Source organism: Clarias gariepinus, chromosome 16, assembly GCF_024256425.1.
Source record: "Clarias gariepinus isolate MV-2021 ecotype Netherlands chromosome 16, CGAR_prim_01v2, whole genome shotgun sequence".
Lineage (NCBI taxonomy): Eukaryota > Metazoa > Chordata > Actinopteri > Siluriformes > Clariidae > Clarias > Clarias gariepinus.
The window spans coordinates 30,619,206-30,645,576 of record NC_071115.1 but is presented as its reverse complement, the minus strand read 5'-3'; the positions used below and the strand labels follow the sequence as shown (position 1 = coordinate 30,645,576).

The window sequence follows — 26,371 nt, the reverse complement described above, 5'->3', positions numbered from 1 at the left end:
AAAAAGAAAACCAATTAATTTTTGTTTCTCTTATATATTTTACTTTTTTGCTTAATTAAGCAAATTACTTGATTAATCGGTTACATTTTTGTAGAATACTCAGAATTACTAAAATATTCGATAGCTACATCCCTAATTGTTACTGAGCAGCGTGTATCTCTATCATCCGCCATAATTATTATTTCTTAACAAAATTAACAAATACTTCACTTCTACTGCACCAGATTAAAATGCTTAAATAGTTTAAAGCACCACCTGTAGAATTATAAAGAAACTGTGATGTTAAACCTCCTAAAACGCCTTCAAAGTCTTTAAACTCAATTTGACAGTGAGCGTGTAAGTTAAGGAGTTGCGTCTGCTTCACAACATCACTTTAATTATGAAAACAGGGAAGGAAATGAATAGGAACTAGGGTTAGTGTGCATCATCAACACGTGCACGTACATGTCTGTGTGTCTTTCTCTATAGCAGAACTCTCTGACTAACTTATTAATACAAAGAAATCAAATTCTGTAAGGTTGAGTATTTTACGCCTTGTTTACACTAAGTTGTCCTTCTTTCATCGTCAGACTAATTCACTCCCTGTTCGGTAATCGGAGAGTGAAAGTAGCTGATTTTAAAGTAGATTATTAAATCCGCCACATAACTGTTCATAACATCGCTTTTACTCGACATTTTGATTTCACTTATGGTGCAGGTTAAACTTCAGGCAGAGATCTACATAAGTACTGCAGAAGTTTTATTAAATTCTGTCCAGACAGGTTTGTGTGATGTTGTGATAAAATTTGGCTGGACAGACAGACAGACATACAGAAATGACTGTTTTTTTGGTCCTCCGGTGAATGAAACGTAAAGATGATTGGAAGTGCGAGTTCTGATCAATGTACAGGCAAAACTTTGACTTTATTTATATAGATGATCAAAACAGGGGGAAGCTGTTCAACTGGAATTACTGAACGTACGTCATGACGTAATACGCAAATAAGACGAGCGCAAACACACAAATTCGGTTATTCACATGATGAGCAACTGTAAAACATTCACTTGAAATGATTACTTTTGAGAAGTCGCCGGTTAGTTTAAACAGATCATATTCTGCAACACATAATTAACGTCACGTAACTAATATGTGTGTGTGTGTACAGATAATGCGTAAATGTACGTAATTACACTAAAGCACGTCAGATGTAGCGCCTGAAGAGGGAGCTCACAGAACAGCCAGGCTTATTTTATAGAACAGCTAATAAACAATATGTCATTTTTAAAGGCTTATAATAATAAAAATGCACAAAAAATACAAACAAAAATAAAGTTGGCTAAACAGCTAGCTGGTGTTTTGTTGCGAAACGCAGCTCGCGCGCTTCGGCTAGCTGTGCTAAGCTACACGGGCTCGCGACACTTACTTCAGGTGATCCAGAGAGTGGATGTTTCTGGACTTGCCCTGCCCTCCTACCCAGCCCCGGGACCGTCCGAACATCGTGGCAGAGCTCTTCTACACTGTCAGGTTATTGTATTTACTTAAACTATTAACTAAAATAATCCATTACTGCTGTAAGAGAGCGAGGGAGCGAGAAAACATCCCTATCGTTAGTTAGCGCGAGGACATTGACAGACAAGAGCGGCTGAAATCCAATCCACTCCCAAAGGCCTTCATCGGGTGCACTACGTAGCCTCGGACTTGACTAAATCACGTGCCGGCTTAGTGCACTACAGCTTAACGAGGGAGGGATTTGTAATAAAACCCGCTGGTCGTATGAGATCCTTATAGAGAACGGTGTACACATGGGAATTGTAGTTTCAGTGTATTCTCTGTAAAGGCGTTGCCGCGGGTTATGGACTACAACTCCCAGAGCATACGTTGACATGAGGCTTGTTTACGCCATAAGAACGCGACTCGTGTTTTTGTTTTTCTTATTTGACCCTCGGATTGTAAACGTGACTCCCCACTTTTAATGTTTTTAATGGTTTTTTTTTGTTTGTTTGTAAAACTAGTTTCTGTAAAAAAAAAAAAAAAGTAAAGATGCGGATATTTTAAACCAATCGACGCAAATGGTGGACAAGAAGGAATCTAAAAAAGAGACGAGGTTTTAAAAATGGCTGAGACAGGTTGGTGTGAAGTGTTCCAGGACAACATGGGAAGCCGAGAGAGATTTTAAAAGCTAAAAAAAAGTGTTAAATTCTTTATTGTTTTCTTTCCCGTGGTGACTGGTATGTTGGAGAAAGTGCAGAGTCAGGAGATGTGTGTGTGCTCCAGTTCCCTGTTCACACATCAGACTGGATAGGATTAAAAATATATTTAGAAAAATCTTTCCAGTCATTACAGTCATGCACCTGTAGAGGGAGCCACGCATTCTGCACTTCTTCTAAACCTTTCTCGTATCTGATTTGCTCCATGAGACAGGATCGCATGTTTGAGAGTCTATGCCACACTCTGTTTATTTCCGATTAGATTCCGTGGAATCTTTAATTGACGTCCTTCCATATATGTTTTATCTCGGCCTGTTCTTTGTGAACGTCCTCATCCTGTACTACGCCTTTCTCATGGAGTACATAGTGCTTAACGTGGGAATCGTGTTCCTGCCTGAGGACATGGACCAGGCTCTGGTGGATCTGGGAGTCCTTTCAGACCCGGCGTCCGTCCCATACGAGACAGACTCGGAGTTCGACGTGTTAGAGGGATACCTGGAATAGGCGGTACTGAGGGACAGGACATGGCTCGGGTCGTGAGCCAGGTGTGTAGTGCAGAGATGGTGTTGTGGGCAACACAGCCCGGGACTGAAGCGATGATGATGAGGATGATGGTGATGGAAATTGCAATTACGATGGCTGTAGCTGTGAAAAAAATTGTGCCTTGGTCATTACACGAAAGAAACCTGCGCATTAATCAGAACGCACATGACTCGAGGTATGGAAATTTTTTCAAATTTCCAACAATTTATACGTTTTAAGAATTCATTCATGATGTCATTCCTATCTCTTGCTTGTGTCCCAAAAAACAGAAAGCTACAGGTTTACCTCCGACTCTAACAAAGTGCTGACGCTGGAGACTCCTTCCATACACATTCGATAAACGTACAAGAAAACATCGCCGCCATGTCAACCATCACGTGTGTCTCTTCAGGTTGTCCAGGTGTGCAGGCCTCCTGTTTAGGTGAACTTTTCCCAGGGACGAGCCAAGCAGGATGTCTGCGCCATATGGATCGCGTCAGACGTGACATCATCGCCTTCACCGTGGCTCTCTGATCACTTCCTGCTTAGTTTTAGACTTATGATTTGTTCAAACTGCTGAGATTCACGTCCAGTTTACGGCCACTGCATTTCATCATTTATTATTATAATTATTATTGTTAATATTTTTTAATAAAATAACTTACTAAAGCACTTAACATTCAACACTTTCATTTTCTCCAGAAATGTCTGACTGATTTCTGCATGTTTTTAGTTTGATTTTAATGCTGTAGATTAGATGACTCAGGTGAGCGATACCTCTCCAAGACCGACACAGATGTTCTCTCAGTGTTTCTGCTGCTTTTGAAGAGTGTGAAAGCTTCACGCTCGCGACTGTACGAGCTGGAAAAAAGTGCATTTGATCCAATCAATGGATTTCAGATACAAACCCTATATTATATATAAATATAAATATAAATATACACTTATATACTGTATAATGTATGTAAATACACATATATATTTAATAAATAATTAATTTTACTTAATGCACCTCTGAAACTGTGATGTTTTCTTCTTTCATTTTGCAGAAACATGCCTTAACATATCTGTTTAAAAAAGCACTCACTTCTTACTTTAAGTTTTTTTTTTTTTTAGAAAAAAGTAGTTTATTAGACAGCAGCTCGACCATAAAAAAACACAGATATAAAATATTGCTACAGAGAAATAAAGGCACTTAAAGGATTAGTGTTTTTGCAGAGGTCTTGGCATTCAATAGAGTGTGTGTGTGTGTGTGTGTGCGCAGGCACCCAAGTAGGACAGTGTTAGTAGCAGCTTTTTCATTTTAAATAAAAGTTAGGATTTATATTAGAGAGCTTTTATTCTGCAGTCTTGAATCTGAAGATGCTCGAAAACCCCATAAGGAATGCACTCGTTCCACATCCTGGAAGAACAAAGAAATATTTTTAAAAAGAGAATTTTTAAAAGGGAAGCAAACTTTCATTTTATTTTATTTTTTTCTTAAAATAGTGTGTGTGGTAATTCCTGGCATTTTAGATGTGAAAATGTTCTGCGTTTAAATCCTTTGAATAAAATAAATCAATATGAGGGGCGTTCAAATCAAACTGGGACTTGTGATTAAATTTCTGGTAATGAAGGCGTGAAAGCGATTGACATTAACAGAAGACTTCAAGCACAGCGCGGTGATGAGACTCTTAGCCGCAGTAAATCGTTTTAAAGAAGGCCGTACGTCCGCACTGCAGTACCCGCGAACATTTACCGAGTGGAATGCCTGGTCCATAAAAATCATCTGATAACCAGAAGAGACACGCATCTGTCTGTGTGAACTTACACACACTCATTCACTAGAACCACTTGCACAGTACAGGAACTCGGCTGAGTTATCGCCACGTCCCCTGCACAGTCCTGACCCCGCTTCAAGACATTTCCACATGTTTGGGACATTAAAGGAGTTCCTGGGAGGCCGGTCTGCATCTTCAGATGTGAAGCAGGCAGTCTTGATCATGTTTCTGCCAAACATGAGGAAACTTTCTACCTTGATGGAGTCCAAGCACTAGTGAGCACTTATCCCAGTGTTTCACTGCACAGAACTAAAGGGAGTGTTTAGTCTCAGAACTGTGTGCTGTTATCCTGCACAATCACAAGTCCTGCTTTGACTTGAACGCCACTTGTAAATGAAACAGAAAGCTGATCTGTGACTGGTGTCTTTCTGCACACTTTCCCCTGTTTAAGCTCTAAAGGTCTCGGACAGATTTAAGCTGAAGGAGGAAAAGAAATAAAAAAAAACGAAACGAAAAAATAACAATAAAACGTTTAAAGAGACATTTTTACACATCTGCATCATTACTAGCAAATACTGCAGTTTTAAGTGTGTGTGTGTGTGTGTGTGTGTGTGACAGACTTACTGAAGAGATTTCACACTGGATGAGTCCTTTAATGCAGCGCTCAGCTTTTTGGCTCCGATGTCAGTAAACTTGTTACACTTCACACTGACGGCAGAAAACAACAATAAAACTCAATTTTTAAAAATAATCCCTTTTTTTAAAATAAACATATTTATTTCATTTGATTTGGGAAAAGAATCCATTTCTCTCTTCAGCAATAAAATTCATGAGTATTAATTACATTTTTTTCTTTGTTTAAATGTTTTTTCTACATTGTTTAAAAACTTTTTGTTTCTTTTTAACTGTTTTTTATTTATGTCCACACACACACACACACACACACACACACACACACACATACAATATAAATATCTGTCTCTAATGTCCAATTTACATTTTGATTATTAAAATGATAAACTTATCCACCATTCATTTATTTTCCTTTAAAGAATATTGTTTATTTAAAATGTTAAATAAATAAAACATATCAAAGTTATTGATTTATTGCCTTGTTTAATTTGTATCGTATCATTTATTCTGGACAGTTTTCATGAATTTTAACCCAGATATGTTTTTATTTGCTGTTGTTTCTATAAAGCTCCTCTACACAAATAGTTTCAGTTTCAGTTTTAAGCTCTCTCTCACACACACACACACACACACACACACACAGAGATGCCACCTAGAGGAAGTGTGTGTGTGTGTCCTCTCTATTCTTCCAACCTTTATCTTCCCTTTTTTCTTTGGACACTTTGATGATGGAATGTGATTTTTCTAGTTTCTGAATTAATTTTCTTTCGTATTTCCTTTTATTCATATTTATTTTTTATCTATAAGCTTTTATTTTTTAAGGTCACTGGCGGACGTGTAAGCATTTCACTGCATATCGTACTGTGTATGACTGTGTATGTGACAAATAAAATTAGAGATTTTAATGATTTTAAAAATGATGATAAATAAATGAGAGTGAAGGTCAGTGAAGGTCAGTGAATTAATCTGCCTTCTTCTCTTGTTTAACCCTCGAATGGCTGCGTGTCGACCTCAGTGTGTTAGGAGCTGAACGCCGAGGCGCGTGTTAAAGACTTCAGGAACAGGACTTACTCCAGGTCCAGCAGAGACGTCATGCGCGGTAAAACCAACGCCAAGCTCTCGGCCCCGCCGTCCCCGATCACGTTTCCACACAGACTGAGGGAGGAGAGCGCGAAAAGTTAATGCTTCCTTCTCAAACAACACACACTCCACACACACCGCTGCTGTTAGCAGAAAGAACCTGGACCTGGAAAAAGTGGGTGTGGCAGGTGAGAAAGTGGAAGTGTGTGAGAGTGGGCATGGTAGGAGTGTGTGAGAGTGGGCATGGTGAGAAAGTGGGAGCAGGCACGTGCAGGGGGGACTTGGATTGGGACCCGCCCCTTTCCTCCAGGATGCCTCCAGGATGCCATTTCTTGTTTTTTTTTAATATTTTTATTTATTTATTTATTTATTTATTTTATGTGTATGTGGAGCCCTGTCTTTGCCCCTCAACAATAAAATGTAACTATTAATCTCAATTTTGCTAAATAAAAGGATCTGGCTTGCATCAGTCACATGACTGCCATTAACCAATGCTCGCCCTTGAGGGCAGAGCGCGCTCGTTACGAGCCGGGTACGAGCTCGCCAAGTGCACGCACATTTCCTGCAGGCTGGGTGGTGCGGAGCTGGAGGAGAAGCAGGCAAATGAATTGGAAGGTGCAGAGCAGACTGCAACAGAACAGTAAACAGGGTGTACAGCGCAACAAAGCGGGACAAACATTACCTGTCCCTTTATGAACTGCAGAAGTAGTGGTGGTCATTAACTGCTATAGATAACTGGGTATAAGGGTGTTACAGGGGGTCTGTAGGTCTGTCCACTGTTTTAGGGAACAAGTTTTGTTTTAAAGTAAGTTACAGGACTTTTCCCTTCTTTTCTGGAGGACTTTTATTTCACTAAAAACGATCTAATATGGATATCCACATAATTATGGATTATTATATTTATGATATTTAAAAAAAACTATATTTTTAAAGAAAATTTATTAAGTCTTCTTCTTTGTCTTTCGGCTGTTCCCTTTCAGGGGTCGCCACAGCGAATCATCTGCCTCCATCTAACCCTATCCTCTGCATCCTCTTCTCTCACACCAACTAACTTCATGTCCTCTCTCACTGCATCCATAAATCTCCTCTTCAACGCCCTTCTCACCTCACTTCTACCAATATTTGCTACTTCCTGTTCCACAACAGTCACCTCTTCTACTCTTTGTTCTCTTTTGTTTTCCTCATTCATCAACTCCTTAAAGTACTCCTTCCATCTTTCCATCACCCTCCTGGCATCTGTCAGTACATTTCCATCTCTATCTTTAATCACTCTAACCTGCTGCACATCCTTCCCATCTCTATCTCTCTGCCTTGCCAACCTGTACAGATCCCCCTCTCTCTCCTTACTGTCTAGCCTAGCATACAAGTCCTCATATGCTCTTTGTTTGGCCTTTACCACCTCTACCTTCACCTTACTCTGCATCTCCCTGTACTCCTGTCTACTCTCTTCAGTCCTCTCAGTGTCCCACTTCTTCTTAGCTAGCCTCTTTCCCTGTACACACTCCTGGACTTCCTCATTCCACCACCAAGTCTCCTTGTCCACTTTCCCCTTACCTGATGATACACCAAGTACCCTCCTACCTGTCTCCCTGATCACATTGGCTGTAGTTGTCCAGTCAACTGAAAGCACCTCCTGACCACCCATAGCCTGTCGCAACTCCTCCCTGAAGACTACACAACATTCTTCCTTTCTCAGCTTCCACCACTTTGTCCTCTGCTCTGCCTTTGTCCTCTTCGCCTTCCTCACCACCAGGGTTATTTTACACACCACCATTCTGTGTTGTCTGGCTACACTCTCCCCTACCAACACTTTGCAGTCACTGATCTCTTTCAGGTTACAACGTCGACACAAGATGTAGTCGACCTGAGTGCTTCTGCCTCCACTCTTATATGTCACCCTATGTTCCTGCCTCTTCTGGAAGAAAGTATTTACCACTGCCATTTCCATCCTCTTTGCGAAGTCCACCACCATCTGTCCTTCTACATTCCTGTCCTGAAGACCAAACCTGCCCATCACATTTTCATCACCTCTGTTCCCTTCCCCAACATGTCCATTGAAGTCTGCACCAATCACCACTCTCTCACCTCTGGGGATGCTCTGCATCACTTCATCTAACTCACTCCAGAATTTCTCCTTCTCTTTTAACTCACATCCTACCTGTGGGGCATAACCACTAACAACATTGAACATTATCCCTTCAATTTCCAGCTTCAGACTCATCACCCTATCTGATACTCTCTTCACCTCTAGAACATTCCTTACAAACTCCTCTTTTAGAATAACTCCTACTCCATTTTTTTTCCTATCCACACCATGGTAAAACAATTTGAACCCTGATCCTAAGCTTCTAGCCTTGCTCCCTTTCCACCTGGTCTCCTGTACACACAGTATATCCACCTTTCTTCTCTGCATCATATCAACTAACTCTCTTCCCTTCCCTGTCATGGTCCCAACATTTAAAGTCCCTACCATCACTCCTAAACTCTTGCCTTTCCTCTTCTCTCTCTGCTTACGAACACGCCTTCCTCCTCTCCTTCTTCGACCAACAGTAGCCCAATTTATTTATCAATTTAATAATTAATAATTTAATAAGAAAATTTATTAAGTAATTGATGATATTAGGTTTATATTTCAAATTATAATGATGACACTCATACAGTATGATGCAATTCCATATTAGATTCGTCATGAACGTGAGCTGTTGTTATTCAGCCTGTACTATCTTTTTTAACTTTGAGCACCCGCCCCTTTAAACGTCTCTGCACGGCCCTGAGTGGGAGTGTGTGAGAGTGGGCATGGTGGGAAAGTGGGAGTGTGTGAGAGTGGGCATGGTGAGAAGGTGGGAGTGTGTGAGAGTGGGCATGGTGAGAAGGTGGGAGTGTGTGAGAGTGGGCATGGTGGGAGTGTGTGAGAGTGGGCATGGTGGGAGTGTGTGAGAGTGGCATGGTTGGAAAGTGGGAGTGTGTGAGAGTGGCATGGTTGGAAAATGGGAGTGTGTGAGAGTGGGCATGGTGGGAAAGTGGGAGTGTGTGAGAGTGGGCATGGTGGGAAAGTGGGAGTGTGTGAGAGTGGGCATGGTGGGAAAGTGGGAGTGTGTGAGAGTGGGCATGGTTGGAAAGTGGGAGTGTGTGAGAGTGGGCATGGTGAGAAAGTGGGAGTGTGTGAGAGTGGGCATGGTATGAAAGTGGGAGTGTGTGAGAGTGGGCATGGTGGGAAAGTGGGAGTGTGTGAGAGTGGGCATGGTTGGAAAGTGGGAGTGTGTGAGAGTGGCATGGTTGGAAAGTGGGAGTGTGTGAGAGTGGCATGGTTGGAAAATGGGAGTGTGTGAGAGTGGGCATGGTGGGAAAGTGGGAGTGTGTGAGAGTGGGCATGGTGGGAAAGTGGGAGTGTGTGAGAGTGGGCATGGTGGGAAAGTGGGAGTGGGCATGGTGAGAATATGGGACTGTGTGAGAGTGGGCATGGTGAGAAAGTGGGAGTGTGTGAGAGTGGGCATGGTGGGAAAGTGGGAGTGTGTGAGAGTGGGCATAGTGGGAAAGTGAAAGTGTGTGAGAGTGGGCATGGTGAGAAAGTGGGAGTGTGTGAGAGTGGGCATGGTGGGAAAGTGGGAGTGGGCATGGTGAGAATATGGGACTGTGTGAGAGTGGGCATGGTGGGAGTGTGTGAGAGTGGGCATGGTTGGAAAGTGGAAGTGGGCATGGTGAGAAAGTGGGAGTGTGTGAGAGTGGGCATGGTGAGAAAGTGGGAGTGTGTGAGAGTGGCATGGTTGGAAAGTGGGAGTGTGTGAGAGTGGGCATGGTGAGAATATGGGAGTGTGTGAGAGTGGGCATGGTGAGAAGGTGGGAGTGTGTGAGAGTGGGCATGGTGAGAAAGTGGGAGTGTGTGAGAGTGGGCATGGTGGGAAAGTGGGAGTGTGTGAGAGTGGGCATGGTGAGAAAGTGGGAGTGTGTGAGAGTGGGCATGGTGGGAAAGTGGGAGTGTGTGAGAGTGGGCATGGTGAGAAAGTGGGAGTGTGTGAGAGTGGGCATGGTGAGAAAGTGGGAGTGTGTGAGAGTGGGCATGGTGGGAAAGTGGGAGTGTGTGAGAGTGGGCATGGTGAGAATATGGGAGTGTGTGAGAGTGGGCATGGTGAGAAAGTGGGAGTGTGTGAGAGTGGGCATGGTGAGAAGGTGGGAGTGTGTGAGAGTGGGCATGGTGAGAAAGTGGGAGTGTGTAAGAGTCGGCATCGTGAGAAAGTAGAAGTGTGTGAGAGTGGGCATGGTAAGAAAGTAGAAGTGTGTAAGAGTGGGCATGGTAAGAAAGTAGAAGTGTGTAAGAGTGGGCATGGTAGGAAAGCGAGAGTGTGTGAGTGTGGGCATGCTGGGAAAATGGGAGTGTGTGAGAGTGGGCATGGTGAGGTAGTGGGAGTGTGTAAGAGTAGGCATGGTGAGAAAGTAGAAGTGTGTGAGAGTGGGCATGGTGGGAAAGTGAGCATGGTGGGAAAGCGAGAGTGTGTGAGAATGGGCATGCTGGAAAAATGGGAGTGTGTGAGAGTGGGCATGGTGAGAAAGTGAAAGTCTGTGAGAGTGGGCATGGTGGGAAAGTGGAAGTGTGTGAGAGTGGGCATGGTGAGAAAGTGGGAGTGTGTGAGAGTGGGCATGGTATGAAAGTGGGAGTGTGTGAGAGTCGGCATGGTATGAAAGTGGGAGTGTGTGAGAGTGGGCATGGTTGGAAAGTGGGAGTGTGTGAGAGTGGGCGCAGGGTGTGTGTGTGTGTGTCTGTGGCAAGGGTGGGCGTGGTTGGTTCACGTACCTGAGGCTCTGCAGCGAGGACGCAGACGGCAGGGCTTCAGCAAGTTTCCGGACTCCGGCGTCTCCAATACAGTTTTGAGAAAGGCTAAAATGTTGGAGGAAGTATCTGAGCGTTAAACACACACACTGTGACACACATACAAAAGAATTTATAACAATCAGTGAGGTGAGAAAAACATGAGACTGACTTCAGCAGCTTCAGAGACGACAGCGAGCTCAGCACAGCGGCCAACTGCTCGGCTTCAGCGTCGCCCAACTTATTCTTCTCAAGACTGCAGGAGAGAAACCGAGGGAGGCGTTAGTGAGGAGTGAGGGAAGTGTGAACACGGGCGAGTGTTAGTGAGGAGTGAGGGAAGTGTGAACACGGGCGAGTGTTAGTGAGGAGTGAGGGAAGTGTGAACACGGGCGAGTGTTAGTGAGGAGTGAGGGAAGTGTGAACACGGGCGAGTGTTAGTGAGGAGTGAGGGAAGTGTGAACACAGGCGAGTGTTAGTGAGGAGTGAGGGAAGTGTGAACACGGGCGAGCGCACATGCAGTTCTTTTCTTAAGAAAACATTATCTTGCTCTCTTGTTTACCTCTTTTACATTCTTTACAGTCGGGGGGGCAAAAGTTTTAAGAATGACACAAATATTAATTTTCACAAAGTCTGCTTCTTCAGTGTTTTCAGATCTGTGTGTCAGATGTTACTCTGGTGTACTGAAGTATAATTACAAGCGTCTCATAAGCGTCAAAGGCTTTTATTGACAATTACATTACGTTTATGTAAAGAGTCGATATTTTCAGTGTTGATCCTTATTTTTGAAGACCTCTGCACTTCACCCTGGCATGCTGTCAGTCAATTCCTGGGCCACACCCTGACTGATGGCGCTGCCCATTCTTACATAATCAATGCGTGGAGTTCAGTCAGAATTCATGGGTTTTTGTTCGCCCACCGCCTCCTGAGGATCGACCACAAGTTCTCATTGGGATTAAGATCTGGGGAGTTTCCTGGACCACAATCCAAAATTGTGATGTTTTGTTCAACTTTTGCCTTATGGTGCTGGAAAAGACATTGTTCACCAAACTGTTCTTGGATGGTTGTGAGAAGTTGCTCAGAAGATGTTTTTGTACCGTTCTTAATTCAAAAATTAGTAAGTGATCCCAGTCCCTTGGCTGAGAAGCGACCTCACACATGGCTGGTCTCAGGATGCTTAACTGCTGGGATGACACAGGACTGGCACCATGGTGGCGCTCACCTTTTCTTCTCCAGACAAGCATTTTTCCAGATGCCCCAAACAATCGGAAAGGGGATTCATCAGAGAAAATGACCTTACCCCAGTCCTCATTAGACCAATCCCTGTACCTAGTGAAAAATATTAGTCTGTCCATGATGTTTCTCCTGGAGAGAGGTGGATTCTTGCTGCCCTTCTTGGAATGTATGAGAGTGAGCACTACCATCAGTCAGTCCTGTGTCATGCCAACAATAAAGCATCCTGAGATCATTCATGTGCGAGGTCGCATCTCAGCCAAGGGAGTGTGTTCACTCAGCAGGAGAGGAGAGCAAGGAGAGGAGCAGGAGGAGAGGAGTAGGAGGAGAGGAGCAGGAGGAGAGGAGAGCAAGGAGAGGAGCAGGAGCAGAAGGAGAGGAGCAGGAGGAGAGGAGCAGGAGGAGAGCGAGGAGAGGAGCAGAAGGAGAGGAGAGCGAGGAGAGGAGCAGGAGGAGAGGAGAGCGAGGAGAGGAGCAGGAGGAGAGGAGAGCGAGGAGAGGAGCAGGAGGAGAGGAGAGCGAGGAGAGGAGCAGGAGAAGAGAAGAGGAGAGCGAGGAGAGGAGCAGGAGGAAAGGAGAGCGAGGAGAGGAGCAGGAGAAGAGAAGAGGAGAGCGAGGAGAGGAGCAGGAGGAGAGGAGCAGGAGGAGAGGAGCAGGAGCAGAAGGAGAGGAGCAGGATGAGAGGAGAGGAGAGCGAGGAGAGGAGCAGGAGGAGAGGAGCAGGAGCAGAAGGAGAAGAGCAGGAGGAGAGGAGAGCGAGGAGAGGAGAGCGAGGAGAGGAGCAGGAGCAGAGCGAGGAGAGGAGAGCGAGGAGAGGAGCGCTTACTCCAGGTGATGGAGCGACTGAAGGGCAGGTAAGATCTCCGCCAGCCGGAAAAACACTTCAGGGCTGTTCTGCTGGCCAAGCCTTTAGTAAAGAAAGAGAACACACAATACTAATCAGTACACACACACACACACACACACACACATACACACAAACAGAGCAGATGTTGCACTACCTCAGGGCTTCTGTTAATCATTTTCTGTTAGTAATAATTGGAGAAATATTAACCCAAAATAAAAGCAAAAAAAACCTGTGTGTGTGTGTGTGTGTGTGTGTGTGTGTGTGTGTGTGTGTGTGTGTGTGTGCGTGTCTGCTCATCTTTTCTTCCCTGCTTTTGTATTCTCTGTTATCTTTTTGTCCTTCTGTTTATTTACTCCACATGAACAGAACATGACCAGGGTACTGCAGGACTCTGATTAAACAATTCACAGGGATTCACAGGGGTACAACCTCAGCCCCTTCTGGAGTAAAATCAGGAGCCCGACTCAAATCGCCCCAAACACCACTAACACTTTAACAAATAAAGTTAATTTTATAGTTCAATTTCCAATATGGTTTGCCAGGTAAAAATGTTAATTATTTAAATCGATTACTCTTATCCCCATGTTTTGTTTGTTTCAGAAATAAATAGTGACAGTAGCCCAGTTTACCGTACAGTTAGAGTGTTAATTAGCCAATGCACATTAAATGGCTAAAACCATAATCTGTATTATTCCTTAAAATCCTGTAATAGTATCAGATGTGTCGGGTCACCACAGGAGGAGGAGAACAAATTCCAAACTGGGAAAGGTTTTGTAACCACAGTGAAGGGGATTTAAAGTTCATGTACATACATGCATGTGCAGAAGGTTTCTAATGAAAGTGCAAAGCAAGTCTTCTTCAAAGAAGTGTGAACACAAACCATTGGAAAAATTCCATAAAATAAAAAAATAAAAGAACCGTAACCTGTTAGGAACATTAATTACATATGAGGAATGTGGATTATTCCGCCTGGCACGCCTACAGCAGAGTGAGATTTACAGTCAGTTCTTTCTTTTTTAAAAGTCAAGTTTTCTCTTTCCATCTCACTTTCACAACCAACACCAACTGCATCATAATCACTACCTCCGGCCTAGAAGGAGGCATTTAGGGGACTTATGAGGAGGATTTAGAAGGAATAAATGGTTAGATTCATCAGACTCACTCGTACTCCAGCTTGTGAAGATGCCGCACGGCAGGAACGCCGTTCTCCAGAGCCGGCTCGACCTCACTGCGAACACAAACGTGACCGTCACTATTTAAGGTCTCTGTACCGTAAACACAAATCTCAAACAAGGAACGATTACTCCAATGGAAGATCAAATGAAGTTGTTGAAACTGGAGTTGGAGGCATCAGTCAGTGCGCAATGTGAATGGAGATGTAAATCTCTAACACTGGTCTGGGATTAACTCTCCAGAAAAAGGAATAAGAGTCTAGTTGTAGCTCCTATGGCGTGCAGATGTAACGCAAACTTTAAGCTAGCGTTAATTAAGCAGGGCTGCGTTTTATTCTATCACTCTAATATGGAAAAGTTAGTAAAAGTGTGTAAGTGTAGCTTTGTTAAGACGAGCATTCCTTTAAACCGTCCATATCTGTTCTTAGTATGACTTTCCATCTACGCAATCTTTAAAGTGTTGCTGATGTCTCACCATAAGGGCAGCTTCTTCTCATTGTGGATTTGTACAAGAACAACCAGGTTCTCCACGTCAGACACCTGCGACACCTTCAGAGGGTTTATAGTGAACTTTTCAATGGCGTTTTTCAAACTTAGTTGATCATTACTGCGATGCAAGTCCTCCCACAGGTTAATGGTGTCCATCGTAGGGGCCCTATAGGTAAGAAAGAGGCAATAAATACTCCAAAAAAAAAAACATACAGGAAGGTTTATAAATGCCATTTATAAACTGATTTCTGTCCCATTTTAGACATTTAAATGGCACTCTAGGGTTAGATGGGATGGGACGTTTTTTGTATTGGTCAAGATTTAGGAGCAGTGGTGGTTTAAACGCTTAAGGCTCTGGGTTACTGATCAGAAGGCCAGGGGTTCAAGCCCCAGCACCCCCAAGCTACCCCTTTGAGTTAGGCCTTTGAGCAAGACCCATTACCCTATCTCCTCAAGGGGGCACTGTATCATTGCTGAACCTGCTCTCTGACCCCAATTTTTTTAAATGTATTATGCAAAGTAATAATAATTTCACTGTGCGGTACATGTGACAAATAATTGAATCGCAATTTTAAACAAGATAATCACATTTCCCCCCTTTGTGACCTCAAAAAAGAAGATCCTCAGCCATAGTGCATTTACATAGGCACTGAAATCGCAAGACATTGAGGTATGAAAATATGTCTCACACACTAACACAAACACATACTTTGAGGAAGCTCTGACACCTGCGTTTCCTAAAAAATAGCAGCATAATACATGAGACCCTAAATGAAAGTAATTAACATACAAATCAATTTCAGTTTTTAATTATGCATCCTGTATCGAGACACATATCCAGAAGTATATCATACTTTAAGCCTTTAGTTAGAAACTTATCTATAGAGTGATTCGTTTTGATTGATGTGCAACAGTAACAATGTTGCCAAGAAGGAAAACTCCAATTTATAAATAAATACTTTGGATACAATGAGATAAAATGATTAGCGTTATATTGCTTAGAATTCCTTTTGTAGCCAATTTACCACCTTTGGTTACAAAGATGTCTGACAACCAAAAATGATGTGGAATGACGGCTTGGAATCTTGGTGATTGACTTGTGGCACTACTGCATCAAAGTATGATGAATGTACTATGGACATGTGAATTTGACCCAGGTGTTATTGGCAGCAGCTTGTTCACAATGATGTGGAACAAACAAATAATACCAGTGTTATTGCACTATTTAAAGGAGAATTAAGTGAACTCAAAAACATGGATTTCTCACCGGAATGAGGCCACACAGTTCAGTGCAACCAGGTCTTTGAGCCCACTGAGAGGAACACACGTGTCCCTCAAGTCAATGGAGAACGTCTGTTTAAGTCCTTTGGTATGCGAAAGATGATGCCAAACAACATAGGCATCCACTGGAGAGAGCTGAGCTCCACAAAATGACAGATTTTCAGGAAGGTTTTTGGCCAGAAGTTTGGTGAATTTGACGTTTCTGGCCTCGTACACGCAGTGAAACAGTTCAAGTAACCTGCTGGGAATCATCTCTGCTGGTTTCAGATTTTCCAGATGGACTTCCACTGCTTTCCTTTTCACCTGGAGGTCGGTACTGCTTTGGAAAACCCTAGAACAATGAATGGTGCTTTTCTGAAAAAGTAGTCCCATTACAAACCGCTGTAGTACATCCTGCCACTCTCCCTGAAATTTCCTCTTCCGTTGGTAAAGTGAGATCTGAGCCAGCAGAGTTTTATCATTCAGTTCTTTGGAATGAACCAGAAGCATGGCACTAAGCAGGGTCTGCACAAAAAGATTTGCAAAATAAATGACCTGGTTCTTGTCAGGTTTATCACACTGTGTATGTGTCATAAGTATTCCAGAGTTCAGGCCATAATCTACCAAGGTTTTGTTCAGGTTTTGGTTTAAAAGAGAGGTTTGAGTTTTAAATCCACCCCATGCTATGTTACACAGCTGCGCAGTGTCCTGTTTGGATCCCTGAAGGTCCTCATTTAGCTCTACAAGCTGGCTGACCACTCTCTGGTATAAATCCGTAAGAGTCGATGGCAAATTATCACCACTGTTTTTTAGATGCTCCAGCAAAAAGCAAGTGAGATGGCACAGCAAAGGGTTCGAGCATAAACTGAAAATGTATTTTTGGCTTTCAAGCTTCTTTAGTGCCTCCTCTTTCTCTGATGCATCCACAAAATAGTTTGAGACGTACGTTTCTATGTCCTTTGGAGAAAAGCAACACAACTCCAAGATACTGTCCACTTTGCGCAGCAGCTGATTCAGGACGTCCTTGGGTCGGGTTGCTATCAAAAGGGTGCACCCTGACAGAATCTTTTTCTGAAACAAACCAGAAAATAGCTGCCGAATACTGTAGTTGCCATCTGTAACTGAGGTAGCTGGGGATTGAAGAAGTCCTTCAAGGTCTTTCACATCATCGAAACTGTCAAAAACTACAAGGACCTTTTCTGGAAAGGTGAGAATGTGCTTGAAGACAGCATCAGAATCATCACACTGAGGAGACGTGGATGAGTCAAACAGCAAACTCTTTAGACTGAAGCCTGCCTGAGTTAGATTAAGAACCTTGCAATTTAACAAAAAGATGAACTGGAACTGCCGAAGGCCACCAGTAGACCAGTCCAAGGCCAAACGCTGGATAAATGTGCTTTTTCCCATGCCAGCTTTCGCAAGTACAGTGATCAGGTGCTTGTTATTGGTTCCACAGTTTTGGAAAACATGGCTCCTGTGCATCGTGGCTTTCTTTCGCTCCGAGTCACTGAGCACAACAAGTTCCTTCTCCAAGCATTTGTTTGCATTCTTGCCAGTCCTGATTATAAGCTTCCTCTGCACCAGTGCTGTGTCTATGTAGTGAGACTCCATGCTCATTCCTCCTTGCAGCCTGCTGCACGCTTCTCCTATGTGTGACTTCAAGTGCTGGATGAAGTCTTTAACATTCTCTGTGCAAGAAAGACATGTTTTAAATGACATTTAGACATTGAATTAATCTAGTAATATTACTAATAATATTTTCTCACTTGGTATCACTGGCATCTTCTTGATTTGCTGGGGTGTAGAATGAAAATCTTTGGAGGGTGATTTGTCTGTGGATTATAAAAACAAAACAAATATATATATATATAACCAGCCATTGAATTTCAGGATATATAAATGAAGAAACGAAGAGTATGTCTACCTCGTAAGGGTGAAACAGGATCCGGCTGCGATGGAGACTGACCCCTGCTTGCGGTGTCTGATAATGAGCATACGGGATGTATGGACATACTGAGCTCTACAGGAGCCACTGTCCCGCCGACTAAAGAGGCAAAGCGCAGTTGATAGTTAATGCACAATCTATAACTGCCATCTTTCTTTGGAACAAATCCTTTCCTGCATCAATTCAAAATCAAATTCAAATTTTCAAATTCAAATTTTATTTGTCACATACACAGTCATACACAGTACGATATGCAGTGAAATGCTTATGCTATGTATCATTACAGGGTGAAACTTTACGTTAAACTCTGGGAATCATTACAGGGTGAACAAAGAAATTAATAATATGGCAGAGGTAGGTCTGGGGTCAAACCACTAGACTACTAAGTGAAAGGCCATGGGTTTAAACCTTTACCAAACCTTAAGGGCACCATCAAGGCTAGCGGTTGGCAACTCCGGAGCCACATGTGGCTTTTTCATCCTCCTGCTGCGGCTCCCTGTGGCTTTGGCTTTATTTTATTTTATTCCATTAGTTTAAATTCCAAAGTTTAAACTCAATTTAGTTTAAATTCATGCATTATTAACTATGACCTCAACTACAGCATATTTTCACTCACCCATATTATTAGCTGATCTGATGGCTTGTTTCTTTACTTTAATTATTCATTTTTAATTAGATTTATATATTTATTTTGAATTTAATTTTTATTAGTTTAAAGTTTTATTGCAAACTGTTTTTACTTTTTTTTAAATCAAATTTAAAAGTTCTTCTTAAAAAGTTTTCTTCGAAAAAATATTATTATTATTGATGACACCATCATATTTATATGACTTAAATTGAATCAAGAAATCCTTAATATTAAGCTATTAAATAATTAATTATTAAGCTAGTAATGTGTAATAAATAAATAAATCTCAGTACATCCTTAATCAATTATATATTTTCTTCGCAGGGTGTTCCGAATGGTGGGGGTTTGTCAAGGGAAATTCCCTTCACCCACATTAACTGCAAACGGAGCAGGGAGTAGGGTGCACCCTGTGAAGTACACTTTGGAATAAAACGCAGCTCAGGGCTTAAAAAGTTAAGTAAATTGTGTGCCGGCGGGTGTCGCGCATCAGTGGTTGTAATGCATATTTTGAGCAAAAAAACCCAACATGTTTTATTTTAATGTTACACGATAATCATAATATTCAGATTTAGAATTACATTTAAATAAACTAATGGAATAAAATAAAATAAAGCCAAAGCCACAGGGAGCCGCAGCAGGGGGATGAAAAAGCCACATGTGGCTCCGGAGCCGCGCGTTGCCAACCGCTAGCCTTGATGGTGCCCTTAAGGTTTGGTAAAGGTTTAAACCCATGGCCTTTCACTTAGTAGTCTAGTGGTTTGACCCCAGACCTACCTCTGCCATATTATTAATTTCTTTGTTCACCCTGTAATGATTCCCACACTATCCTTCACTGACTTCCTGTGCAATAGTCCACATCTGTACATAGCCAAGGCCTATATAATGATTTAGTTTGTGTCAATAATTTTATCATTGTGTTCTTATAATGTTTATGCAGGAGAAGTACACTGATTAGCAATAGCATTTAAACCATTAACATTATATCCACCTAGGTTTTAGGTTCCCCATTGTAACCCCAAGAGGAACCCCTTTGGGTGCTGTGTGTCAAGGGGTGGGGCTTCCATGGGATCAGACTTGTTTGTCTGACTCATCCCATGAATGCTTGATCAGATTAAAATCTTGGAATTTGGAAGTCGGTTTGGTGCCCTTGGGCTCTTTGCCTGCTGTGCCCCAACCAGCGGTGCAGTGGGCACTCAGTGCTCTGGTGGCTATCTGAGGGCTCGGCCCGGATGGTCTGGCCTTTGGTCCCAACTTGCATGAGTGAGCTTTGGATGCTTTTGATCCTTTTACCAGTTTACTGGTTTATAGATGGTTATCAAGTTGTTATTTCACCCAGTGGTGGTGTTGATGTTATGGTTAATGCTTTAACTGCAACCAAGTCAAAGTCCGTGTACACCAAAGTCTACAAGTTTATGACCAGCCAAACTATAGCAGTTGAATTTTCAGTTCTGAATATTTTTTTATACAATTGAATTAAAACACAATTAAAATGTACAGTCTTATTGAATGTGTTTCCCTTTCCCAGCAGCCGAGATATGTTCACATAAAAAAATCATAGCAAAAACATCCCCCTTAGTATTGGATTTAGAAATTATGCTTTGGAAACCTAACCCAAACTCCTACGCACCATATTGCAATTTCTGATTCCTAAGTCATGGCATAATAATAAAAGCAGACATTATGTATGACTGACTGTTGTGATATGTCATGTATTCAAAGAGATATTACTTTCAGAATATGTAATTTATTTTACCTACCAGGTGACAGAGGGGCAGTCTGTGGCACTGGTACCGGCGCTGGCATTGGCGCTATAGACTGTGGTGAAACTACAAGGCCGGATAATAAAAGAGATTACTTTTTCGACTGGCGGCAGTCAAAACACACAGAGGGTAAGATAATGAAACTTATGACTCACCCAGCACATAGGTGTGCCCTACTGGCAGAATGCCGTTAATCACCGGAGGAGAGAGGGGATTGAACGTTTGTATGATTTGCATTGTTGGTGAACCTTAAAGAGAGGGACAAAAAACAACAACAACAAAAAAAAAACACACACCCAATTAGAATTTGAATAAAATCTGACCAGGAAATGTCACCAAAATATTCAAACTCATGTTCACCAGATGGCATTAGAGAGGCAGCAGTGGCGATAGTTAAGGGGAAGTGTACAAGCGAAGGCACACCAGCGACGTGGAAATCCCCTTCCTGCACGGCCATGTTGACTTCAGGGGGAAATTCACTGCTCGGGGGGGCTAATCAAGGGATGAGATGCAAGTGAGAAACAAAGGGGATTACCAATTAAACACACCCTTAAAATGTTTCATTGTACAGTTTGAAATAAGTGTGCATTGTTCAACTGTTATGGTTTACTTTATTACCTTTTTTATTGCGTTTAGGGCGAGGTGTTTGCTTTGACGGTCTTTCAGTCACTACAGAGACACACACACACACACACACACACAACTTTTACAGGTTGGTAGTTTGCAGGAGTAAAGAAAAACATAGCAAATAAAGAAGCAGAGTGAAAAATCAACAAGTTTGTAATGTTCACCTCGACGCTTCCTGGTCTGCCTCTTTCTCACAGAGGAATTCTCATCACAAACTTCACATACCAGCGTGGATTTATCTTCTGATCCATCTGATAAGGAAGAAGAAAAAAAATCAGCAAAACCAAAAACAAAGTCTTGTTGCTTTACAATAAAAGTGAACCCATTTATCTCTTTATCAGCCATCTATGAATGATAAACATACACAATATTTAAATTGCATTTGGGCTTCAAGGGCATTCCCGTTCAATCATTAGACACCACCGAAAAAAAAAGGTAGCCCTGCACTCACCTGGGATATCATCCCAGACCTCTTCTGAGTAACTCTCATCTGATGTAAGAAAAAAAGGCATAACTGAAGTTAAAATTTATTTTCTACTAACTGAGGAGGGGATGTGTACATGTTTGTTGTTTATGCACGGTGAAGCGTAACTGACCAAGAAATTCTTCAAAGGGAAATTCTTCAAGTGGTGTGGAGATGATGAGGTCCAACAGCAGCCGATCTGTTATTCATAAAAGCAAATAAACCATCAAAATAATGCTGAAAAATTCCCATTAGTGGTCAGCTAAACTGTATAAAACACACACAGACATAAACGGCAGACACATACAGTGCATATGATTAATTCTCACACATACTTACCAGGTATGGTTTCCACCTGATCCACACTAATGACGTCTTCATGTTCTAGGAAAAATAAAAAGGGTCAAACTGGTTTCAGAACCAGCACTGTAACAACAACAGGTCTTAATTTAAATTATCCTAAATTATATGGACTTCATTTTAGTCATAAACCAAATAAATGTTGCCTAATTAAATAAAATGTCACCGAAGAGTAGCTAGTGTGTTCTTTTGTTAATCTTGCTCATAGGGTTGTGATTTGTTTACATAATGCACTATTATAATGTCAATTTAACAATTCCTCATCAATATATTAGCTCAGTGATGGAAATGTGATTAACCCCAAGTCCCCATAAGCCATTCATTACATCATTACAGGGAGAATGTACCCCATAACCATAATAAGCCATGTACTGTACGACCTTGGAAAAAAAACAACATATAGTTTTATCTCCTCTAGCTCTGATAAACTTAGATAAACCATGTGTGTGAAACAAATGTGTGTAAACATGCATGGACAAAGTTTTATTGATATAATTTACATAATAAATAGTATAGTAAGTTATTATAGAGTTGGTGTATAAGATAAAAAAAGCCTGTTTTAGAGCACGGCACCTTGTTATACTGAAAACCATATCAAGGGGGAAGAAAAAAAAAGGGGCAACCTTGACGCAATGCTGTGCCCCTTAACTATCCAAACAGCCCCTTAAACACACAGTATATCTTCTACTTAATCAAAGACTCTCTTTAAGGAATCACTGTGTCCTTTAACATTCTAAAGAACCCCTTAAAGACCACATGTACACCCTAAATACAGGATGTAAGAAATCCCTTTAAGAAAACACTCACACGTAATATCACCATCCAAATACCCCTAAACACCTAAGATACTACATAAATAATCAAGGATTGCTTATGTGTTAGAAAGAAGCATGCCACTTAAGGATTCAACAAACCACTTAAACAACCAGTAAACTCTCTACTTAATCAAAGTGTAAGGTACAGTATGTGCCCTTTAACTGCCTAGACAACCCCTAAAAGGACCAATATACCCCTTAATATTTATGGAAGCACTTTAAGGAAGCACTCTTCACTATTAAAGTACCCATTTTTTAACAGAACAATCAGGGTACGTTAAGTTCATGTAGGCTTTTATTGTCATTTCAAACATATACAGTTCAGGTCACAGTGAAATGAAACAACATTCCTGTAGGATGAAGGTGCTACACTCGTGCAACATAAATTAATCAAAACTACCTAACTAACTAAGTAGCTGACTAGCTAAAACAAAACAAATCAACACCACAAATTAACAAAAACGATCTAAGAACTATAAAAAGGACAAAAAAGACAGCAAAAGACAACACAAAGTGCACATGCAAATGTGCAGAAATAACCAGGGAACCTGTTTTAGGAAGCAGTTTGAACCCTAATTTTCCAAAAACAACTTAAAGATGTAATATATCCCCTGCTTAGTCAAGGATCCCTATAAGGAAGTGATGTACCCCTTAAGTAGACAAAGAACTCCTCGAAGACACAATAATCTCCACTTTAAGTCAAAAAGCACATACTGTGTTTACTAATAGTATGGTTGCCTTAAATACTGTAACTTTCCATTAAATAGCAGCTATAAATGTAATTTATCCCCTAATATTTAATACCATCCCTTTAAGGCACCACTGAGCCCCTCGCCTACACAAATAACTCCTTACAGTTATCATGTGCCCCTTAACCATCTGAAAAAATCCACAATGTGCCCACTAACTACTAAACAAACAAAAACACACAACTTCAAGAAGCAGTGTACCAACCAAATGTCCAAGAAAACTCCTAAAGCAGCAATATGCCCCATAATTAGTCAAAACAAACCACTTAGTAAGCAGCTATTACCCCAAAATACTCACTCATAAAGCGTTGTGCCTCTCACATGCATCCAAAGAACCCAGTAACGTGTGCCGTAAATGTGCAAACAGCATTCTGCCCCAGATTACTCAGAAACAAACCCATGATGAGGCATTGCCACGAATGCATTCTGCAAAATACTAATTAGTTTAGGAATGAGTGTTGAATTTTATCATCCAAAAAACTAAAATGATCAGCTTAACTACTCATAGGCCTGTTTACAGCAGTGCAGCTCCTGATCACCTCCAAATCAGCCCAAAGGAAATGTCTGAGGCTAAACTAGGGCAAGGAACACGTTTTGCTTTCAGTTGCATGAATAATTGTTAATATTTACACTGATCAAAGGAAACATTTTGAAAACGAAAGCATGTGTATCACAGGTATTACATCATCATCATCATCACCATCATCATCATCATCATCACCACCACCACAGTAAACAGCTCCATTGTGCTGTGATCATATCAGCTCCTCTCCAGCGCGTTTTAAACCCGAATCTAACAAAGACCAACAAAGCACCTGAATACACCCTTATTCTGGATACTTTTAAAGTCGTGCGCAACTCGGACCCAGAGCGCACCTGCGCGGGCAAAGAGCGCGTGCACGGCGCGCACCGGAGCGCGAGCGCAGCGGCTCGGGTCTCCGACAACAACTTCATGGCGGCTTCGTCGCAGTAATGAGGCGCGGGAAAAAGCTCAGAGAGCCGCACGAGACCAGAGCGCAAAGTTTATTCCAAAACACGTGCAAAACAAAACTTTAATGCAAAAAATAACGAAAATAAAATAAAATAATAAGAATAATAATAATAATAAAAAATACAACAACAACAACAACAAAAAAGTTATTAAACTCCTACTGAAACTTTTTTCCCTCATTATGATTGGAGTGACAATAAAATGAATCAATGTGAGCAGAGCAATCAGCAGCACAGCAAACTCTTCCCTGCGCCCTGAGCTCTTCTCCTCTCCAGCTCAATATTAATTATTAAAATAATAATCAATTATTACCTGTTTCAGAGCGAGGCTCCATGTTATAGTCCAAAAACATATTTTCTTTTATTTCATGCTGATGAGATAGCTGGCCCTGGAGTGGAGAGGCTGCTTCTCTGTCCTGACTTGCACTGAGCTGTGGCGCAGTCTGGTGCGCAGTTTGGAGCTGCTTTGGTTTTACTTTCACATTTAGGCGTCTGGTTTGGCTCGCCAGGGCGCGCGGCTCGGCACGGACGTCCACGCGAGGCTTCCACCGTGCACAGTTTAATAACCTCGATTTAATTTATCCCAATTAACTAATTAGCAATTATGAGCAAATTATAGAGGCGGACAGACATGATGCAGACGCTCAGTGATGGTGAGGTGGACATCTGTCTGCATCTGTCTGCATCTGGTTGTTCTTTACTTTATGATTCATGTGTGTTCAGTCCAGATTGCTTCCCAGTGATAGTGGAACGCTATGGAGAGCTTTCAGCTTTGTTTGATAAAGAACCCCATATGGGTGTATAGGGTGAGGACTGCAAAGATACTAAGTCATATCCTGTTTATTTATCTAGCTTCCTGCCTGTTGATTTATACATGCACACACCTGTTCACGTGATAAAGCACTCCCCTTATAGTGGGATTTTTCAATTACAAAAAAGAAGGGGGGGTTAAAAAAAAAACATTGCCCACACCACACTTTGTGTTTCTGGCAGAGCAAGTTTTGCCTGGCACTCACCACACACCAACTACACAAACACTGCCCCTAAAATTACACTTCCTGTTGGTCCTGTACCCAGGACAACGCCACAGAAATTCTGCCCGAAGTGTCTGGTTGTTGTATTTGCCCCCCACAGAGTGCCAGGCTTTGCTTAGACATGTACAGGCATAATGAGCACAATGATCATGGAAGCACAAAGTAAATCTGAAACCATGAATTGAAAAGATAAGACTAATAATAAACTGTCACTAGAATGCCGGTTAAAAAATCCTGTCATGCAGGACTAGGTGAGATCTGTGCCAGTCTTGGCTCTTTACCAGTGACTACGCAGCCAGGAAAGCCAAATATTATGTTTTCTAGGCTGCTTTAGTAAAAAAAAAAAAAAAAAAAAAGAAAAAAAGAAAAATTTCCCTAACTTTTCTCCATGAGAAATTTATCTTTATGGTTGCTCAGAAATATAATGGTTTCCTTGCAGCATGTTCATTTGACAGGCACGAATAATAATAATAATAATAATAATAATAATAATAATAATAATGCACAACACTTCTGATTGAAAATAAGAAAAGTTTAGAAGCTGATCATACCATGGATATCTGGCTTGTTCTCCGTGAGCACTGAAGAGAGGATTACTTTACTGGCATCCCATTTCTCCCACACAGGAAGAGCGAGTCTCCTGGCCAGGTCGTCCACATCCACCTCCACACCGCTCAGGTTCTCGGAAAATAACCTCTGGTAGTACTGAGCCGAGAAGATCTCAGCCTCCACAAGCTGACTCAGAAGCGAAGGAAGGAGGTTCGCATTCACCCCCTGCAGAACTCTTCTCACCTCAGACAGAACCTCCTGGAAAGGCACCATGATTCCCAACAAGATCACCGGTGCTCTTCATAGGACCTCCATGAAGCATCCAGGACCTTCCTTAAAGAACCAGACCCCCTGGCTGCAGGAACAGCTCATAAGTAACTCGCACCAAAACACGGATGATGGTCAGCATGCAGCGCTTGGACAGTTTCATATGTGCTTTTCCCAAATCAGAGAACCACACCGAAGAG

General features: G+C 41.9%; 3 protein-coding genes across 4 annotated transcripts in view; 1 reads left to right on the top strand and 2 right to left on the bottom strand.

Annotated features, from left to right (window-relative positions):
* The window catches only part of clec16a (C-type lectin domain containing 16A), a 71,455-nt gene extending 69,829 nt beyond the window's left edge, over window positions 1–1,626 (bottom strand). The window contains exon 1 of the mRNA XM_053514212.1: window positions 1,404–1,626. Coding sequence (XP_053370187.1) covers window positions 1,404–1,477 — 74 coding nt within the window. The 5' untranslated portion in view covers window positions 1,478–1,626. The remainder of the gene's footprint in view (window positions 1–1,403) is intronic.
* A 244-nt stretch (window positions 1,627–1,870) lies between these two features.
* On the top strand, window positions 1,871–3,638 carry dexi (Dexi homolog (mouse)). Its single transcript, XM_053514211.1, has 2 exons — window positions 1,871–2,905; window positions 3,000–3,638. Exon 1 carries the CDS (start codon window positions 2,422–2,424, stop codon window positions 2,689–2,691), a length of 270 nt encoding a protein of 89 aa, XP_053370186.1. The 5' UTR covers window positions 1,871–2,421; the 3' UTR covers window positions 2,692–2,905; window positions 3,000–3,638.
* Window positions 3,639–3,830: 192 nt separating this feature from the next.
* Window positions 3,831–26,327, bottom strand: ciita (class II, major histocompatibility complex, transactivator). 2 transcript variants are annotated; one of them, XM_053514989.1, is made up of 20 exons: window positions 25,907–26,327; window positions 21,747–21,791; window positions 21,541–21,606; window positions 21,396–21,434; window positions 21,109–21,195; window positions 20,936–20,986; window positions 20,678–20,809; window positions 20,473–20,565; window positions 20,315–20,383; window positions 17,909–18,028; window positions 17,751–17,816; window positions 15,992–17,672; window positions 14,711–14,890; window positions 14,226–14,291; window positions 13,043–13,123; window positions 11,159–11,242; window positions 10,972–11,055; window positions 6,174–6,257; window positions 5,094–5,177; window positions 3,831–4,111 (listed from the first exon to the last, which is right to left on the bottom strand). In XM_053514989.1, the coding sequence occupies exons 1-20, from the start codon at window positions 26,175–26,177 to the stop codon at window positions 4,036–4,038; spliced, it is 3,459 nt and encodes a 1,152-aa protein (XP_053370964.1). In that variant the 5' UTR covers window positions 26,178–26,327; the 3' UTR covers window positions 3,831–4,035. The 2 variants fall into 2 exon arrangements, with proteins under 2 accessions (XP_053370964.1, XP_053370965.1); XM_053514990.1 differs by lacking the exon at window positions 25,907–26,327 and adding an exon at window positions 24,635–25,558.
* Between the last annotated feature and the right edge of the window lie 44 nt (window positions 26,328–26,371).

What these genes read in the sequence shown, in the direction of transcription:
- ciita (XM_053514989.1), bottom strand. Translation starts at nt 26,177, where the DNA reads ATGGTGCCTTTCCAGGAGGTTCTGTCTGAGGTGAGAAGAGTTCTGCAG. An exon ending in GAACAAGCCAGATATCCATG is followed by an intron (nt 21,792 to 25,906) that starts GTATGATCAGCT and finishes TATTTTTCCTAG; the next exon opens with AACATGAAGACGTCATTAGT. An exon ending in CCCTAAACGCAATAAAAAAG is followed by an intron (nt 20,810 to 20,935) that starts GTAATAAAGTAA and finishes TCCCTTGATTAG; the next exon opens with CCCCCCCGAGCAGTGAATTT.
- dexi (XM_053514211.1), top strand. Translation starts at nt 2,422, where the DNA reads ATGCCACACTCTGTTTATTTCCGATTAGATTCCGTGGAATCTTTAATT.